General features: G+C 40.9%; 1 protein-coding gene across 2 annotated transcripts; it reads left to right on the top strand.

The window, feature by feature from the left end:
• The first annotated feature begins 20 nt into the window (after positions 1-20).
• Positions 21-19163, top strand: esrp1 (epithelial splicing regulatory protein 1). Of its 2 annotated transcripts, none has more exons than XM_088997718.1 (15): positions 21-912; positions 2136-2294; positions 2375-2491; positions 5357-5465; positions 5805-5948; positions 7374-7428; positions 7517-7627; positions 7715-7847; positions 7951-7993; positions 8858-9177; positions 10676-10900; positions 13043-13295; positions 15336-15516; positions 17071-17203; positions 18632-19163. In XM_088997718.1, exons 1-15 carry the CDS (start codon positions 781-783, stop codon positions 18764-18766), a joined length of 2250 nt encoding a protein of 749 aa, XP_088853844.1. In that variant the 5' UTR covers positions 21-780; the 3' UTR covers positions 18767-19163. The 2 variants fall into 2 exon arrangements, with proteins under 2 accessions (XP_088853844.1, XP_088853845.1); XM_088997719.1 differs by having other exon boundaries at positions 23-912; positions 13043-13283.
• Positions 19164-21043: the final 1880 nt, after the last annotated feature.

The raw sequence follows: 21043 nt of genomic DNA, 5'->3' as shown, positions 1-21043 counted from the left end.
AGCATTCATGATGTAATCGTCATTAAAATCTGAAAACATCAGAAGACATGAGACTATAATTTTGTAAAAATATTTGGTGGATTAATTACTGTATCAAAATGTAGTTTATGTTTTTATATGAATGATGTAATAATGGTTAACTTTCAAAATAAACGTGTGTTTTGGTAGATAACGGCGCATTCAATGTCTTCAGATTAATTTGATTATTTTAAATAATTAAATAAACGAACAAAAACAATGAAATTAAAATCAACGAGCTAGTTTTAAAAATACTGTATAATAGACAAATACTAGGAAAATATAAGACATTGAAACGTTTTTCATATTAAATATGTGGCTATTTAATTACGATTAAATATTAAACAACTAAAATATTGTATTATTAGAATTACACATTATACATATTTAGATCCACATTTACTTTTTACGTTTCTTTGGTTGGTTTTAACACCAACAATGTCCTGTTTAAAAAAACTACGTGTGATTGACAGCCTCGTCACTGGAGACGGGAGGGAGGCGGCAGGTAGGTATATCACGTGACCACCACAGGTAGTCGCTTCACTACAAAAACGATACACGGCCATTGCTTCGCGATGGTGGCTTCGGGATCCTTCAGTTGAAAAAAACAAAACAAAGAAAAAAAAAACATCGAACTGAAACACGCCGACGAAATCCCGAGGATCCACGGAGCTCACCTTTCACGCCCAGGTGTTCGTTCCCCTTTTGGTCTGCGTGTGGAAGACTGAAACATATATATTTTTTACTTTCGACGGTCCTCGAATGACGGCGCAGGTAGATTACCTGGTGGTGCTGTGCACCGCCACATCTGGCGCCGGCGGGGAGCTGCTGGGCTCTGACGAGAAGGAGCTAGCCAGGCTTGTGTGGCAGCAGGTGGATATCAACAACAAAAAGGTAAACAATCAAACCGTATGGAATACTCATTTGCATTCGCAACACAAGGATTATGAATGTAAACGGAGTAACTTTTAAACTGAGTTGGAATAGTTTCGTGTTACATTAAATTGCCGTCTAACAACCACGTGTTGGTTATAAGACTTGAACTTGAGAGGCCGTTTTTTTCATGCAAATACACCTGTATTGTTCTTACGTTTTGTCAAGTGGCGTTTATACCAATTGATAAAACCATCTAGTTCAATACACTGCGTGTTTCCATTTTAAAAATAATATTCGATTCATGTTTGAAGTTGGCCACTCACTTTGACACACTAAGATTTTGTCCACATTCCATGTCTGCTTCCAATCAGGTCTGACATGTTTTCCTCCTAGAGGGATGACCCTATTATGACGTTAAAAAGTCATTAACATACACATTTATTAATGAAATTATACATTTTACCATGCGATTCAACCGCTGTAAATTACTCTGAACTCCAAGACTGAGTATCGACACAGACTACCTACTTAATTTACATGCAGCCATTTTCGTCAAGTCTGGCTTTCTCTCCTTTGCAAATACACATTTGGAGTCTAAAAGTGTTCAACAATTTTGTCAGTTACACACAGATTATATGTTCCATGTAAAATTACACTTCTATATTACACTTCTATATTATTACTTATGATTTTTGGAATCACACAAAGCCTGTTTAATCTTCCTACGAAAAAGCACATCTCGTATTTGATTGTGCAAAACCAGTCATTTAAATTGGAACAACTTTAAAATCTAAATTATAGATGTTAATGGCAAAAGTCGGAGCACAACAGAGCAAGCAAATTGTTTGCTTCAACTAATTTTCAAGTTGAAGCAAGTTTTTTCTTAGTTGTCCATGTTCGGCGCTTTGTTACAGCTTCAGTTGTTGTTAAAGCGCTATATGAATCAATATGTATTGTATTGTATGTATAAGAAATCATTATTTCTTTGTTGTGAAATGTGGTTAAGCCAATGTTCACAACTATTTTGTTGAATAGTCCAATTTTCCATATTATCCTCGATTGTTGCCTTGACATTTCAAGTTCATTATTTTTTTTCAGTCATAGCTACAATTACTTTATTTAATCAACGAGGTACTGATATGTACCTAAATATGAGATGTCAGTCATTTGGTTAAACCTATAATTGGATCATTTTCTCATCAATATACCGCTTTTACAAAAGTACTTTTGTTTTTGTGAAGCTTGGCAAGGTGAACGAGCTGCTGATTAACGCCAAGGTGTCAGAATTGACGGATGAAAAAAAGGAGGAAGATGTGTTGGAGGAGCTTAAGGAAGACGAAAATGTATCCGGAGCAGATTGTGTCTTTACAGCAAAAAGCCTTGAGACTGCTTTAAATACGGTAATATTTACAATAGTCTGGCATAATGTCAACCCCCTTCTCCATGCCAGATTTAATATTCTTTTCGAAACCCTCTGCAGTTCCATCTCCAGCTGACTAATGAGGTGAACAGCGCAGGTGCAGGCACGTCAGTGTGTTTATGTACCGACGGGCAGCTCCACATCCGTCAAGTGATTCACCCCGAGGCCACCAGCAAGGTGAGCGGGCTGGGTAAGTGAACACCCCATGGCCAGGGCGGATGTTCACTCGCTCACTCCTTTCTGCCGGAACCTTTTTTTTTTCTGCAGCGCAGAAAGTATTGTCAGTGCGGTGTTCCTGGTTGAAGTTACTCATCTGAGGTGTACTTATGTTGAGTTGATGACTGAAACACACCCATGCGCATACCACATTTCAGCACAAAGTGTCACTGCCAACATTTTCCCACATCTTAAAAAAAACTAGAACACAAGCCCGGAAACTGCCTGAGCTGCGCGATTTTATATATATATATATATATATATATATATATATAATTTAATGACATTAAATGTCATCCAGCTAATGTCAACTAATCACAGATTATATCAGTTTTTTCCCAGTACAGTGATACCTTGGCTTACGAACTTAATTGATTCCCAGACAGAGTGTGTAAGCCTAAAAGTGTGTATCCCAAAAAATAATTTCCCATCGGAAACCATTAAAATGAGAATAAAGCGTTCCCAGGTTCCCATAAAACATAATTTTCTACTTTCTAATTTTCTAAGCCTTAACATTACACAAAATATACCTTATTGTATGTATAATAAATGTGCTGTGTTATTATAATTAAATAAATAAACTGTACTGTATAATAAAGTTGTTTTATTTGTCTATGTGATGGTCGTTGACCGGTTGATGGAATGGAGTGGCCGGTTTCATCAGCATTAAACACTTGATGAGGAACGTAACCTTCTTCTTTCACCATCTTGAGGAATGATCCCTTGTAGGTGCGTTCTCTGCGATAATTTTACCTAGTTCGATTGATGGGATATTTTAACCTTGCAGTCTACACTCTGACTTTGAACTCAAAGTTGAAACTCTCTTACTGTCGTCTGCCTGTCTCTTTAATGTTTAACCCCCCCACCCCTCCCACTGCTGCGTTCTTGACCAATTACGTGGCTTTAACCGAAGACTGGGGGCGGGGAATAGAGGACAAAAACAGTCGGCTGCCATTTTCTTGTTAGAAGAACGGGCTCGTTCGCGAACGACACATCACTCATTGAGGCAGCTCCTTGTATGAAAAAAGTTTGTATGCCAAGGTAAAGTTTGTAAGCCAAGGTAAAAGGTTCATAAATGTAACGTTCGTAAACCAAATAGTTTGTAAGTCAAGGGGTTCCTAAACCGAGGTATCACTGTACATTGTTACAGTAAATGAAGAAAATGTATATGGTGGAATACTGTGTGATCTACATTACCTGACCAATGGTGGTTCCATAGCTTGGATGGTGTTCTGTGCATTACCTCCCTCCCACTCTCTTTTTCCCAGCATGCCCTGCAGCATATTTGCAGTGGTTATGTATCAATCGTAATATTTAGAAATGTTTGTATATTCTTGTAGTAAAAGTAGTTGTATGTATGATGTTTGTTTTTGCTCACACGTGTGTCAGGTTCTTTTGTTTATTTTTGTGATGTGGTTGTAGGTGGTGTTTTGTGTGGTGATCCGCAAGCTTCAAACAGTATTTCTGTTGTACAAGAATGTAGCCGCTTCTTCCAAATAGCTAAAAATGCCCTGACTTCTTTTCTGACTCAATGTCGCCACAATACCTATGAGGACTTGACACGTGGAGAAACTCACGACAAAAAAAATACTACTACCAAAAAAAAAACAGCTATCATTATTTACTTCCCCATATACAGAGATCTTCAAACAATGAAAATGTTGTACTTCGTTGACTATGCTAACCTCTCATTTCATTTTGAAAATACTTGACAACCGCAAACATAAATTATACTCTCTTGTATTTTCCGGTGTATAAGGCGCACCCAAAAGCCTCCATTTTCTTCAAAGAGATGACCTTGCGCCAGTGCGCCTTATATGTGAAGTAATTTTTAGCCACAACAGGTCTCGCAACTACTGTCAGCAGCCACTGACTCCATTTCCTCCTGTAGAAGAAGTTGTGCGTAACCTCAGCCTGTACTGTAGCGCCTTATAATGTGGTGTGTCTTATATTTGGGAAAAATTATATCTTTATATATTATAGTCTGGAAACCATTTTAGCCTTATATGTGGAAAAAGTTTGAAAGTACACCATCCATTGGGGGTGTATTTTATACACCGGATCTTATGGTACATACAAAATTACACCACAAATTAACTCATTCACTGCCAGACATGTCCAAAAATGTATCCATCCCAGTGCCAGGGTTTTTGTCATTGTCACTCAATTTCCAGGACCCACAGAATGTTGAGTTTTAGGACTACACAAACATTCAATGGAGTGTAAGAAATCTTAGACTCTCTTCTTTCATCAGAAAAAAAGAATGAATTCCTAAATTACATGGGTCTGGAGTTATATGATCTTGAAATGAGTGCGGCTGTCCAAAATACAATGCAATACAGATTGGTTTATATAGAGCTTTAACAACAGCTGAAGCTGGAACAAAGCGCTAACATGGAACGAGTGGAATGCTGCCCCCCTGTGGAAGGGAAAAAACATTCCCAGGGGCCATGGCCAGCGCTTTATCAGTATGCAAACAAGAAAAAAAAAACCAAACAAATTCGGGAATGGCGCTTTACGTCATATTTTCAATTCCCGAATAAATTTGTGAATGGCAGTGAATCAGTTAATGAATAACTAGTATTCAAATCTGACGTCTAGAATAATGACTCTTATTGTGGTTTACATTTGTCAATATGAGATTTGGGTTTGGACTTTAGCAAGTATCATGGCATTTGACACGCTTGATTTGCTTTCACGGGCCGAATAAAATGATATGGTGGGCCAGATTTAGTCCCCGGGCCTTGACTTTGACACCTGTGCTCTATTGTGTTACTTGTGCAATTTATAAAACCTCATTTGTCAACCCATGTCTTATCACCCCAGAACATCCTGATCCCAGAATGTTTTTACTCCTTCTTTGACCTTCGTAAAGAGTTCAAGATGCACTTCCCCTCTGACCTCCATGCATTGGACGTATACGCCATGGCAGAGTGTATCCTTAATGTGTATGACCTACACCCAAAAACCCCTCGGACTTATGTTGTTCTTGTTAAACGCTCATAACGAGAGCACACGCACGACAACTGAGACATGGGCGGTTTCAGTCACAAATTCACAGTTTGAAATGCAAATGACCAGCACCTTGTTGAGCACTCGGTTTGAAATGTGTGTGTGTGTGTGTGTGTGTCTTTAACCCACTTACTCCACACTCACTGCAACAGGAAACAATTAACCACCGCGACCTTTTATTTCCAACCCTGCCAGTTTCTTTACTTTCTTCAGTTCTCACCACAATGTCAATATCACTTGCCTTGACTGATGTCGTGTTCAGCTTTAAACATACCAATAGAAGATCCTGCGATGTGCAGCTCCATACCTACATTGGATCCTTTAGCCACATTTCCTCCACAAGTTGCAGTTCAGAAGGTTCAGCTGATGGCCAAAATCGTACTGAGTCTGCTTTCTGAGCCATTTTGTGAGTACCGTACACAATTGCACCTAAATCAAAACAAAAGGTAAAATATTCTATGACACTGATGTATCTTGTTGTGTTGATGATTTGAATGAAAGAGACTCAATTAAACAAAGAGCCAAGCACTTTGGTGGGCGATGTCAGACAAAGGACTGAATTTAATTTTTCATTTGCAAGGCAGAGTAAGCGATGCAAAATAACTCTCAAAAGTTTGAATGTTATATTCGGCTTATGGTTACTATTGGCTCATAAATGAAATGTTTTTTTAACTCATTTACTGCCAGACGTGCAAAAATGTGTCCACTCCAATGCCAGGGTTTTTGTCATTGTCATTTGAATTTCAGGACCCGCAGAATATTGGGTTTTAGGACATAACCATTCAATGTGGCGTAAGAAACCTTAGACTCTCTTCTTTCATCAGAAAAAAGTTGATTCCTAAGTTATATGCAACTGGAGTTATATGAGCTTGAAATGAGGACAGCTGTCCGAAATACAATGCAATACATACATATTGGTTTATATAGCGCTTGAATAACAGCTGAAGCTGGAACAAAGTGCTAACATGGAAAAAAGGCAAATGCTGCCACCTTGTGGATGGGGGGAAAAAAACCCTGATGCCAGAGGTCTGGCCAGCACTTTATCGGCACCCAAGCATGAAAAAAAAAAACCCCAAACAAATTCAGGAATGGCGCTCTGTCATATTTTCAATTCCCGAATAAATCTGTGAATGGCAGTGAATGAGTTAAATACGATGTCTCAAGAGATCCGCAATGCAACGAGTGAATATTCTGTCTTGCCTTATAATATTGAGTCACAACAGGTCTAGCAACTACTGTCAGTAGTGACCGACTCCTTCCCCCTGTAGAAGTAGAGACGCTCCCCTACTTATGAACATTCAAGTTACGAACAACTGCACATACGAACATTTTCGTAGTAACATTTGTAGTATTCTCTCCAGTTATACATGTACATATCTATATAGAGCATATATTTTATTAAATGTTTATTTTTCAGTACAAACCAATACTGGTTACTTATACAAGCCTTAAACATACTTATATAAACCTTAAACATACTTATATAAGCCTTAAATATACATTCCATACAAAATATAGCACTGAAGCAACATACGAACAAATTTACCTTACAAACGTTCGTAAGTTGGGGAGCGTCTGGAGTGCGTAACTCCAGCCTCCACTGTAGTGTCTTATAATGCGGTGTGCCTTTTATTTGAAATACTTTTGTATATTTATGTATCATATTTTTATTAATATTTCTTTTTTTATTGAAGATGCACCTTAACGTCCGGTGTGCCTTATATATGTAAAAAATCTGAAAATTTGTTGGGGTTGCGCCTTATACTCCGGTGCACCTTATACATCGGAAAATATGGTACTTGATTTCAATTTTGGCACTTGTGAATTGCAGGTCACACCTTCTCCAACCCGGAAAGAGTTAATGAGAAGTTTGAGACGGGTACGTGGTAAGTAATGATTATTCCAGACTGCTGCTCCTTTTCTTCTCCTCCTTCAAGTCATTCATGAAACGCAACCTTGAATGTTTGTTTGCAGCAGTAAAACGGAGAAAGTCAGTGACAGCACAGTCATCAGAGCAAGAGGGTTGCCATGGCAGTCGTCAGACCAGGACATTGCCCGATTCTTCAGCGGACTTAATATTGCCAAGTGAGTTTGTTGCTATTAAATGCAAGGAAACTAACTCACGTGCAAAAGAAAAATGTGCCTGATCGGATGTTCCTTGATGTCACGCAGAGGAGGGGCTGCACTGTGCCTTAACGCTCAGGGGAGGAGGAACGGCGAGGCCCTCGTTCGTTTTGTCAGCGAAGAACATCGAGATCTGGCGCTGCAAAGACACAAACATCATATGGGCAACAGATACATCGAGGTAGCCTGTTGGTCGCCGCTTAAACCGCATAGTGCAAGCAAACCAAGGACTTGGCCTACCGCTCATGGTGTCGTTTTATTCATGGATCAACTTTTCATTGCAGGTTTACAAAGCAACTGGAGAAGACTTCCTGAAGATAGCAGGAGGTGAGGCTGACAGTCTCTTTCATCAAGTACATCAATCCATACCTTTTTCTGATCCACAAGCGGCAATCATCCACCTATCCATGCATCCATCCATTTTCCAGACTGCTTTATCCTTCATTATGGTCGCGGGGCGTGCTGCAGTCTATCCCAGCCATCTTCGGTCACTAGGCAGGGGACACCCTGAATTGGTTGCCAGCCAATCGCGGGGTACACTGAGACAATCGCTCTCATACTCACACCTCGTGACAATTTGGAGTGTTCAATCAGCCTGCAATGCATGTTTTTGGAATATGGGAGGAAACCTGACGACCTGGAGAAAACCCATACGGGCCAGGAGAGAACATACAAAACATAGGGAGGCCGGACCAGGTCTTGAACTCACGACCTCTGCACTGTGAAGATGCAGCGTAAAGAATTCTACAGTGATGTGAACATTTTCTCAAATGGTTCCTAAACCAAGGCAGGACATTTGAAGGGACCTTTTCTTTCCGTAGATCAAAAACAATCATGGCATCCAATTGATACTGTATCCGCTGTACCCGTTTATCAGGTTTAATGGGGACCAGAACCACACACGATATGTGGAAATCCTCAAAGTGGGGACGCACTTCCCCACGCACACACACTAAATGGATAGCCCTGATCAAGACAAGCACTTGATTAGACTAATCAAACGTCATCGCTGGGAACCAATCAAGCTACAGCCATGTACAAAACCTCTGAATCATTTAGCATTTTAGTCCTGAAGGTTTTTTTTCCCTGAAAAAAAATCCGCAATGCACTGAAACCGCGAAAAGTGAACCGCGAAGTAGCGGGGGATCACTGTACTATGTTTTCTAACTCTGCACTGTGTCTTTGTGCCAGGTACGTCCAACGAAGTAGCCATATTCCTTTCCCGCGAGGACCAGATCATTGTGAGGATGCGAGGTCTTCCTTTCACGGCCACGCACGAGCAGGTGCTGGCATTTTTCTCATCGGAAGATGGACTCAAAGACACGTGTCCAGTCAGCGGAGGGAGGGACGGCATCCTCTTTGTGCGCTACCCGGATGGCAGACCCACCGGTGATGCTTTTGTGCTGTTCGCCTGCGACGAACATGCTCAGTGTGCGCTCAGGAAACACAAGGAGATCCTTGGAAGAAGATATATTGAGTTATTCAAGAGCACCGCAGCGGAGGTCCAACAGGTAATTGGAATTTTGAACACTATTCAATTCGATTTGGGATAATAGGCAGATTTGCAGAATGATTCTAAGGCCGCACTAAGCAGGACTTACAGTATTATGGGTGGGAACCTGGTTGTGTGTTTACCTTTGTACAGTTACTGAAGGAAAATCTCATTTGTCTTCTGTTCATTCTGTCAGTTCGTCTTCACTGCCCGCAAGATGAAAACGACTCGAATTTCACTGCCTCGAATGAGAAACGAAAGAGTATAGTTTTATTGGCTCCCACTCAAATGCAAACATACTGAGGTCCTGTTGGCGACACACCAGTTTCTTGCTTAGACAACAATATGCAAACAATCTGATTAAAACTGGCTGACGTTGCATGTGTACATACCCTATGAGACCTATATTGAAGGTATTTGTTGGACTGTTGTGTGGCAGTTTTTAATGGAATAATGTATTTATTTATTTGTCGCCATTTTATTTTATTTTTTTAATTTAACCTTATTATAATAAAAATAATACATTTGATTTTTAAGAGTCTTTCAAAACTCTCGAGGTCACTTTACAGTCAATTTTTCTGAGGGTGAGGAGCAGCAGCCATACATGCCAGCATTCACTCAACCCAGAAGTAAATCAAATAGATAGAAAGCTAGCAAATGGATAGCTAATAATAATAATAATAATAATAATAATAATAACGATGATGATGATAATAATAAAAACAATACATTGTATTTATAAGCACCTTTCAAAACTCTCAAGAACATAGCTAATAGATAGCTAGCCAGTTAGATAGCTATATCGCTAATAGATAGCTAGATAGCTAATAGATAGCAAATAGCTCGCTAGTTAGCCAGCTCGATTTTCAGATCGTCAACAGCGGATGAATATTGCATCACCGTGTCTACAATAGAAAAAAAACTTTGGGGGAAATTTTGAAAACTTTTCAAAAGTGATGCATGGCTGCAACATTTTTTCTTTCAACTCAAACAAAATTTGAATTCATCTTGACTGATTCGCTAGCATCTCAACAGACACAAAGTGGGATTATAGGACAAGATAAAAGCTCCCTGGGAAAAGTAAGAAAAATAAAAAAAAATACGGAACAAAGTTTGGGGGGGCTTATTTTGTCTTTTACCATTGGGGTAAAAAATGGCGGTGACACAATTACAGTGTGTGAATATCTACTGTATTTTCCGGTGAATAAGGTGCACCCCCAATGAATGGTGTAATTCAAACTTTTTTCCAGATATAAGGCACACCGAAGTATAAGGCGCACCTTCAATGAAAGAAAAAAGTTTTCCAAATATAAAATACAGTATATATATAAAAGTGGGAAATGGAGTCGGTGACTGACAGTCATTGTGAGACCTGTTGTGGCTCAATATTACATCACATATAAGGTACACCTGAGTATATAAGGTGCAAGGTCATATTTTGAAGAAAATCAAGGCTTATGGGTGCGCCTTATATACCGCAAAATACGCTATCATAAATATGCCATTTTGTGTTGTAGGTGTTAAACCGCTATTCGTCTGCCCCGCTGATCCCCGTGGTCCCCACCCCCTTGCTGTCAGTGTTGCCCACGATGTCTCTCCTGCCCCCTCCCATCATTGTGAGGGACTGCCTAAGGCTACGGGGCTTACCCTATTCTGCGAGCATTGAGGACATCCTCGCCTTCTTGGGCGAGTTCACCCATGACGTCCGACCACACGGTGTGCATATGGTCCTCAATCAGCAGGTACGTGCAGGAACTGCAGTCGCTGAAGTCCCTTCATAGGGATGATTGGTTTTGCCAAATGAACTGTTCACGTTTAGTCTGTTGAGTACATGGTATATGTCAGGTTGTTTACATTTAAAGGACAACCGACGCATTGTGTCCATAATTTGTAAAATCACTTCAAATGACTTCTACTGAGCGCATTTTACAAAGATTCCACCACATATAGCTATATTTTACGTTTTAAGTCTTGTTTTCGAGTTGATGACGATCCCCTAAGTGACGTCACGGAGGGAACGCCAGTGACCGAGAAAGCGACACACAATGCATTTTGGGTACTTTTTTTCATCTGAAAACACCGTGTTGATGACGAAATTAGAAGAAAAACTACATAAATAACGCAATGGTGAATCATTGTGTGTCGCAGTCAATTGCGGTAACATGCATAAAGAAGGTGTAAGTTTACACAAATGCCCAGTGGACAAGTCAGCCCATTTCCAATGGAGCTTGTGCGCCATCTTGTGCATTTTCTGGGCGCTACATTGGAGTACAGACGGCTCGAATTCATACGGAAGGACTTCTTTAATCGATTGCAAACATATATGCTTTCCTCTTCAGAACTATTTGAATCATATTCATAACTGGATGGGTAACAAGAAAGCATCTTCTCCGAATCTGAACTCTCTGATGCCATTGTTTTGTGTGTGACCAATAGTGACTTCAGAAACAAGGGGGCGGGACTTTCTGAATTTGACCAGTTCTGAGCTCATTTTGTGGCAAGTTTTGGGACATTTTAAGTCATTTTTATTGCCGTTTTGCGTTTGAGTAAAAATATCAGCCTGTGTGTTTTGGGTATTTTAGATGCTATAAAACGTTTTCTGATGTCAGTTAGGAAACAAAAAAAATGGTGTTGGTTGTCATTTAAAGATACAGTGTGTGTGTATGTATATACTTGCTGTGATGCCCTTGCATGTGATATCTGAGACGTGGGGTGAAACTATTTAAAAAGGCCATTATACAGGCTATATGTCAAGGATGTCAAAGTCATTTTTTGTCGTTGGGGGGCCGTTATGAATTTGGGGAATCCATTAAAACGCTTAATCCCCTGCATTTGGTTGGGACTTGAGCAAGAATCATGGAATTTCACAAATTTGATTTGCTTCCACCGGCCGAATAAAATGATGTGGCAGACCAGATTTGGCCCCCGGGCCTTGACTTTGAAACCCATCTATGTCATGGATTTTCACCTCTTGTGGATGACCCTGGAACCAAAATGGTCTATTGAGCACACAAATATTTCTTTTGCACCCACTATTTTAAAGAGGAAGTCAAATAATTTGTTTCCAATCATATTGTTCTCTGCTTCCCCAATAATAGATAAAAAGCATTCTAATTTAGCTTTTGTGGGATATAAAATAAATAGCAAAACAGGTCATATGTTTGGTCATGTGATATTCGCAAGCCACACATTTTACACTTTCAACTACTCGTCAAACCGAAACGATTAACCCAATGGGAGGAAACTACTAAACAGTTAAAACCGCACAAAGGAACGGCAAAGTGAAAAAACTTGGAGGACCGCATTGTTTTTCACATTGTTATTTTTCCCAGCATGATGACAGGGTGTGCTTGATCAGAGCAGATCTGAATGTTTAACAAGTAGCTCATATGGAGCTACAAAAATGTAGAAACAGTTTACACAATTTAGGTGCGTTCAACAGAATCCTAGACAAGACGCCAGGGTGACCATCCTAAAAACGTGAAAATCGGGAATTATTTACGTCTGTGTAAGCTCTCAGTCGTTCAGGAGTGGCCCATTTCTTCAGCCATTATCTGTACTTCTTTGAAGATGTCTGACGTTTCGCTCCTCATCCAAAAAGCTTCGTCAGCGAACTAAAGTTGTGCTGGTAGCTCTGGCCCTAATCAGAAAAGAAGGAATTAGATAAGAACCATGGACCTATCAGAGCACAGGTCTGGCACTGCCACATCTGTCCATTAGGGATATATATGGGCCGGAGCTACCAGCACAACTTTAGTGCACTGACGAAGCTTTTCGGGTGAGGAGCGAAAATGTCCGACACCTTCAAAGAAGTACAGATGACGGCTGAAGAAACCTTTTCATCGTCTGAATTGTTTAGTAATCTCTACTCCGCATCTTCTCAGGGTCGTCCATCAGGCGACTGCTTTATCCAGATGACGTCGGCAGAGCGAGCGCTTTTGGCTTCCCAGCAGCTCCACAAACACGTGATGTCTTGCCAGCACGGTCCCAACAGCCGCTACGTGGAAGTGTTCCCTTGCAGCGCCGAAGAAATGGGCCTGGTGCTGATGGGAGGCTCGCTCTCACACACGCACACACACACTCACAACCGGAACAGGAGTGGGACAGGGCTCAGCCCCCCGCCATGTAAGTCCAGACGTAAGTGCTGCTGGGAGCTGGGGGTGCTTTGGACCTGCAGGGGTAGGTGGGCTCCTGCCGTGGGGGTGGGGGGCAAGGTTGCTGGGTTTTCTACAATCTAGAAGTGTGGAGTGGACAGACTGGTCGAACTAGGAGATTCACAACTTTGTGTGCGTGTGTGTGTTGTATGTGTGTGTGTGTGTGTGTGTGTGTGTATGTGTGCGTGATCAGTTTGTGAATTAGTGCGATTAATTCACTAGCCTGCATGCCAAGTGTTCTCTTTCAGTTTGGATCTTACACATTGAATTCACTTTTCACGCACACGACGCATGTTTACCACACTCCCTTTCACTTTTTTTTTTTTAACTTCAATCAGTGCTTATTCAGGGTTGCATAAAAAATAGGAGGGGGTAAAATGTGACTATGGCCTTGTTTCTTAAATCTCCAGTCTTACCAGTTGGTCTCTGTTGCGGAGTGGAGCGGGCACACCTCTTCTGCTTGTCTCATTATTTTGGGGAAAGCTGGGCGGGGCTTAACAGCAGACATGATAACTGTCATAAATGAGCTTCTTTTAAAATATTTCACTCCCTACTTTTCCAAACACTGATTCTTGATATGCTGATCTTTACATGAGCAAACACAATGCAGACTGGAGACAGAATTGAGGTCATGTTGGAACAAATCTTAACTTTTATGACTGGAGATAAATGCCGAATAGTGAGTTCCTGCTCCATATAACCACCTAAAATTCCCGATCTGGATTGGATTAGCCTTTACTATTCTCACAGTGGAGAAACTTACACTTCACAGCAACAAAGTGATGAAAGGAAAAGAAGAAGTAGAAAAACAAAAACAAGAGCTGCTGTAAAGGCAGCCACTCTCACGGCACCAGCTTGAAGTCAAAACAACAACAACAAAAACTGAATAACAAATGATGTAACAAAAAACAAAAGACAGATAGTCATTCAATGTTAAGCACTTTCTGCACCCTCTTTGCTGTATGAAGCAGTGGTAGATGAAAGAGGAGAGGATCAAAGCATCCTTTTCACCAGTGGATCAAGGACATCATGGTGAAATGTGCACGTCTGCTACAAGCTAAATGTTGAAAGCAAACAGGAAGATGTAGCATCCATTTAGGAAGAGAGACTGTCTCACACCTCCTTTCCTGCGTTAATCCGCTTCATTTCCAAGCTGCGACAGTTCCACATACGCATCACGGGCCCTTCAAGCCATGCATCCATCCAGTCGCAGACTGTCCAAAAGCACCAACCTTTCCGCTGAACAAAACAGGGCAGTGAAAATGTTGCCCATTACAGGCGTAAAATAAAAAAAACAATTGCCCCAGAGCTGACCAGCGATGACCGTCAAATGGCACCGACATTCCTCCTAAATCAAAAACAGTGCTGACATATTTGTGCTGCTGAAAAGGCGCAACCGCTCAGCAGAGTCTCCTCCTTAATGAATGTCATGGCCAAAAATGCTGACAAACAATCTGTATCCGTTCCACAGGATGCAAACAACTCAAAAATGACAAAAGAAAACACAAAAATAACAAAAAAAGTAAACCTCCTGAGAGCACTTGGTGACGACTGCCTACTTGGGCGCCATCTTGGACTTCTAAATACTGATTATGGGAGGTGAAAGGGTTCAAATCACTAAGAAATTAAGTGGGCTGAAACATGACATATATCTACGATTCACTTTGCCAATGTGGTTAAGCTTCCAACATCGAGACTTTTCCTGATTTGGGAACGTAGAGCCAAAGTTAATTCCAAGTAGGCTGACAATTGCAAACCATGGTCACCCACCACTTCACCTTTAAACCAATTCAAAGTCTAAACAAGAAAAAAAGTCAACAGCTCTACAAAACAAACAACGCAGTACAACACATCATGTGTACATTGAACACTTGTGTGTCCAGTGAAGTGAATGTGGCCATTGTTTGCAAGCGTGCATGAGCGCCTCTCCCTAACCGTGTGACACACGACGCAATCACGTCTTTATGTTGACACACTTCAAATGGATTGAAGCCATTTTTTTCCCCCGTTGTCTCTGCTCCAGGTTTATCTCCGCCATCGTACTCTTTCACCCCTACGCCACCCATCCTGCCCACTGAAGCCGCCGCCGCCCTCTACCCTCCACTCGGTCAAGTGCTGCTAGGTCCTCGCGCCCTCCCCCCGGGACATGCTTACTACCCATCCTCGGGGCAGCTATATATGAACTACGCAGCCTACTATCCCAGGTAAGAAGCCATTGTTTTGACTAGCTTGCCTTATCTGAAGTCAAGTCTCAAATTTGGGTTTTAAACTGGACAGTGACTTTAAACTTGACCGACAAATCGGTGCTGTTGTAAAATCCAGCTTCTTTCATCTTAGGCAGCTGGCTAAAATAAAACCTCTGATTTCTCACGAGCACTTTGAAGCAGTGATTCATGTCTTTGTCACATCTCGGCTTGATTACTGAAATGAGCTTTACATTGGAGTAAGCCTCCATCAAGCGTCTCCAGCTGGTCCAGAATGCTGCTGCTTTCTCTCTGGACTGGTAATTGTAAGAGGGAGCATATAACTACTACTCTGGCATCCCTGCACTGGCTCCATATACATTTTAGAGTTCTTTTCAATATCTTATTACAGTGATACCTCGCTTTATGAACCCCTTGGCTTACGAACTTTTCGGTTTACGAATATTACATTTGTGAAAATTTTACCTTGGCATCCAAAATTTTTTCGTAAACGGAGCTGCCTCAATGAGTGATGTCGTTCGCGAACGAGCCGGTTCTTCTCACAACAAAATGGTAGCTGACTGTTTTTGTCCTCTATTCCCCGCCCCCAGTCTTCGGTTAAGGCCACGTGATTGGTCAAGAACGCAGCAGTGAGGGGGGGTGGTTTAAACATTTAAAGAGACAGGCAGACGACAGTGAGAGAATTTCAACTTTGATATTTCAAAGGCAGAATGTGGACTGCAAGGTTAAAATATCCCATCAATCATGCTCCACAAACAACCCGCACAAGCCATCTGTTCACCCGAAAGAAAAAAAAACACAAAACATTAAATATTAAATATTGAAGTCCTCACACAACCTTGTCCAAGTGAGGACGTACTGATGTGACCTTCTGTCAGAGATGTTCGGTCAGACACTCTGAACAAAGGCTCGAACACAGGAAGATTGTCTTTTACTGCCGGCAGGAGACGCAGCCATTCATGACCGACGCCCAACTTCTGCAGCCCTCTGCCAAGCTATTTATTGAGAGTTTATGCAAATTTAAGTGATACATTAGTAAAACATAGTCTTTTTGATTTGAATACCACGTCCCTGGATATCTCAAGCACCAACAACTATAAAACAACAGAACGTAGACATTTTAATTGGTTTTTCTTTCCATGAACTGATAGAATTGTAACCCGGCTAATGACCTCTTCCTATGAAGGAGTTTACTAAGTCGGAAATTAGTCCAAGGCCAGATCTCCTACATGAAGATGACAGTTTAACAGCCTGTGTCTGTTCACCTCAGATTGGCCCCAGATTTTCTGTGCTTCCATTGTGGGCTTTCTAAACAGGAAACTTTTCAATATGATAACTTTTATTGCGCCCCCATGTCTATTATCTATTACTTTCTGTGGCTCAGGTCATTCCAGAACTCAACAATTTGATATGAGAACCTGCTTGGCAGGGGTGAGCCCCAACGTTGAGCCTTCTCCCATTGAGAAATATCAGTTTGTGGTATTGCACTGTTTGCACTTTCACACATATAACGACCTATCTTTCACTTTTTTTTTTTTCATACCTCTCCTCCAGCCCACCCGGCTCGCCCACGACCGTCGGATTCTTCCCCTCTCACTCCGCTCTCTCCACTCACGGGGGTTTCCTGAGAATGCCGGGTCTGACCTACAACAGCAAAGACCTCATTAGCACGGTGCAGGGCTATCAGGTAAATGAAATAACTTGTGTCCACCATTGCCTCAAAGGAAGTACAAACATCCTTATCCAAATGTCCCCATGTCGAGGGTGTGGGTTGTCAGACACGTCGTATTAGCCTGGAGGCTCGCAAACAAGTTTATCCTGTCTCCTCTCCCTGCTCCGTGGCTCTCGCTTTCTGCTGCTTGCTTCGACTTGTACTCGCGGAGCTTGTGTCAACATCGAATTGGGAAAAATGTGCTTTATAACTACAAGCTGGTGTACTTATTTTGCCGTGAGGCTTTTTGTATGACATCTTGTCTGCCGTTGAGCATTTCTCCTCGGCGTAACTATGGTGACGCTTTGGCTTGCTCTTGAGCTCCGGTTGGGACATTGGAGCCTGAAGAGTGGGTGTGTCTTTTGGACTTTTGGATTAGTTGAAAGCTTGTGGCAGGGGGGTGGAATTTAGATCTAGTCAGGAGGGAGCCGTTTGTAATTTCTCGGACAGAGCAGCAGCTAAAAAAATAAAAGTTCATCGAGTCAATTAAGATATATTTAGTAGAAAAGCGGGATGAACGATTTTGGAAATTAATCAAATTTGTTTCCCACCCACCTCTCAATATTGGATATTATTATATTCACCTTTATTAGCCTCACAGTGGAGAAATTTACATTTCACAGCAGCAGTTATGGAAGGAAGAAGTAGAAAAACAAAATATAGGAGCTGCTTTAAAGGCAGCCACTCTTGTGGCGCCATCTTGAAGTTAAAACAACAATAAAAAAATAATCTGACAACACAAAGACACAAACAGTCATTCAGCTATCTAGCTAGCTATCTATTTGCTATCTAGCTGCTACCTAGCTATCTACTATCTATTAGCTATCTGGCTGGCTACCTAGCTGGCTAGCTATTTGCTATCTATTAACTATCTAGCTGGCTGGCTACCTAGCTTATCTATTTGCCATCTTTTTGCTATCTATTAGCTATATACCTAGCTGTCTATCTATTTGAGGTATTCCGGGATGACTGAACGCTGGCGCGTGTGGCTGCCGCTGCTCACCCACAGAACAAAACTTATCCGGTGTCTGTAAAGTGACCTTGGGAGTTTTGAAAGGCGCTTATAAATGAAATGTATATTATTATTATTATTATTATTATTATCATCATCATCAATCTTAAGCACTTTCTGCAACCTCTTGTTGTATGAAGCAGTTCTAGATGAAAGAGAAGAGGATCAAAGCGTCCTTTACACCAGTGGATCAGGGACATCATGGTGAAATGTGCATGTCTGCTACAAGCTACATTTTGGAAGCAAACACAAAGCTGTAGCATCCATTGATGAAAATATAAGAACATAATATATTGTGGGTTTCGGAAAATGATAAGCTGGTTATAGGCAAAAAAAAAAATGAATACTGCAAATCTAAAATCCTCTTCCTCCATGTTTCTCAAAATGTCCAGACTGCCATGGAGCCGGTCTCCGTCCTGAGCAGCAGCCTGATTGGCCAAGCAAGCGGTGGCGAGCCTCCTGTCGTGTCTCTCCCCGCCCTGATGACCAAGCCAACCGGACACTACCTGGACCTGAGCCTGCTCTAAGCCTCGCACACATGTATTGTTAGCTTTTTTTTTTTAATTCAAAGTAGTCTTATTTATATCTTCAAAAACAGCCACTATTATATTTTATACCATGTATGGCCCTAGCCAAAAAAAGCAGTTCGTCTTTTATTGCACAAAGTGTATCTATAGGAAAAAAAGAGAAAAAAAAAAGCTTTGTAATTTTTTTTATTTTACATTAGTGAATCGTCTCTATTTTATATTTGCAAGCCAAAGTACTAAGGAATAACTCTGTAGCAAGTTAATGTTTTAAGCTTCTCCGTGAAGAGATTGAGTGTGGATGTGTGCGTGTTGAATGAGAGCACTATATTTTTTGTTTCTACAAAACAGCATTTGGGCCATATCAGAAACATTAAAAAAAGGAAGTTATGGCAATGAAGTAACATGAGAGGGACAACATTTTGTAAAAAAAAAAAAAGCTTTAAGCCCCCTCTGCCCCCCTACAATTGTTTTTAATTAAAAATAAGTCATATAACATGCTAGTTTTTATTTTTAACAAATCCTAATCGATGGTTTCTTCAGCTGTCATATGTATGTACTGAAGGTGTCTGACGTTTCACTCCTCATCCGAAAAGCTTCGTCAGCGAACGGCTGAAGAAACCTTTTTATCCATGGACCACTCCTGTACGACTGAGAGCTTACACAAACAAATCCTAATGTAATAGGAGAAAATTACAGTGAGGAAAAGTTGCCTATTGAGAGGCTTCCAATGTTAATAGTCCTGGGAAAAGTGTTATGATATTCTAACATTGTCAAATATGATTAAAATGGTAATATGAGGGAAAAGTTGTAGTTTCAAAAAAAATTCTTACAAAAAATGTTTTAGGAGGAAGTAACTATTTTGAGAAAAACAAGGGTTAATTTTGCAAGAAAAAAAATCTTAGGGGAGTGAAATTGTAAAAGTATGCAAAAAAAAGTCATACTGGATAATATCCTCTTTTGGGGAGAAAAATATATTTTAACCTATTTACGTCAAGCGTGTTCATATGAACACAGATAAATTAATTTTTAAATGCATTCATGTTGTTTCTTGCCACATTATTGTTAATTATATATACAGGTAACAGACGATTTACGTGAGTTACGACCACCCGTACTTACGGCCGCCCGCTTTTTTTTTTTTTTTTTTTTTTTAATTCTACGGCTGCCACCGGTACAGCCAGCAACGCGACAGAGACAGAGGTCCCTGCATGATGATTTATTAAGCTACAACACAAAGCGCTGGTCCCAAAAAGAGGGCCAGGGGAATAATCAAAAATGAAGAACACCAAAAACGACGAGTGGGGGGGGGGTACAATGGGAAACCCGACAATGGCAAGAAGCAACTCGCACACTGTTTTGCAGAAACATAATAATAATAACACATTGCATTTATAAGCGCCTTTCAAAACTGGGGGGGGGGGGGGGGGGCTCGGACGAAGATATTGAAAGTCCAGGGTAATACAAACTACAAATACAAGTTGACAGCGTCTCGTTTTCGTACCCGCTGTCCTGAAGAAGGAATTGGTGGCAAGCCGGGAGGCGTGGCCCCGCCCCCAGCTGTTAATCCGAATGTGACTATCGGGGGAAGGGAGAGGTGTCCACAGACGCCGAGGCGGAGCGGTTGGGATCGATCGCCGCGACGCAAACGTCGCGTTGGGCTCACGATTGGCGCCGCCGCCTCTTTGAGACAAGTGACCTCTTCTGGCTCCTCCGTTAGGCTGGAGAGCGATTTTTGGAAATTCGCTTGCGTGGGAAGCCGTGCGTATTTGGATAAGCAGAAAACGTGTGCACACAGTAATAACGATCGATAATACGAAATATAAAATGATTAAAATGACACTAAAAGTTATAAGATTTATAAATGAACAGTCAACATTTTTGTATATAATAGTAAGCAATAGAAAATGTTGCTTTAAAACAACAGATTGACATCATACATTATCCTGTCGTCTAGGAGATGCCAGCGTGTCGTCATTTGTTATGATCACGCGATCCTCGCATCCGCCATTTTGAATGATTTTCGATTTACGATCGTTTAACTTACGACCGTTTTGTCGGAACAGAACCCGGTCATAACTCGGATGTTGCCTGTAAAAATAATAAAAAATACATTTGATTTCTAAGCGCCTTTCAAACCTCTCAATGGATAAGAACATTTTTAATATATAGTATTGTTAATTATATACTCCGTTTGAATCTATTTGATACAGTTTTAATTTTTTTAAAAATTTTAAAAACTGAATTTAGCTGTGTTCATATGAACACGCTCGTCGTAAA

Source organism: Hippocampus bargibanti, linkage group LG06 (assembly GCF_051943395.1).
Source record: "Hippocampus bargibanti isolate YZ-2025 linkage group LG06, ASM5194339v1, whole genome shotgun sequence".
Taxonomy (NCBI): Eukaryota; Metazoa; Chordata; class Actinopteri; order Syngnathiformes; family Syngnathidae; genus Hippocampus; species Hippocampus bargibanti.
This window is presented reverse-complemented; position numbering and strand designations above follow the sequence as displayed.

Coding starts and splice junctions, on each gene's coding strand:
- esrp1 (XM_088997718.1), top strand. CDS start 781: ATGACGGCGCAGGTAGATTACCTGGTGGTGCTGTGCACCGCCACATCT. Junction 5,949..7,373: donor TCTGCTTTCTGAGCCATTTT/GTGAGTACCGTA, acceptor TGTGAATTGCAG/GTCACACCTTCTCCAACCCG. Junction 7,628..7,714: donor AGCGGACTTAATATTGCCAA/GTGAGTTTGTTG, acceptor GATGTCACGCAG/AGGAGGGGCTGCACTGTGCC.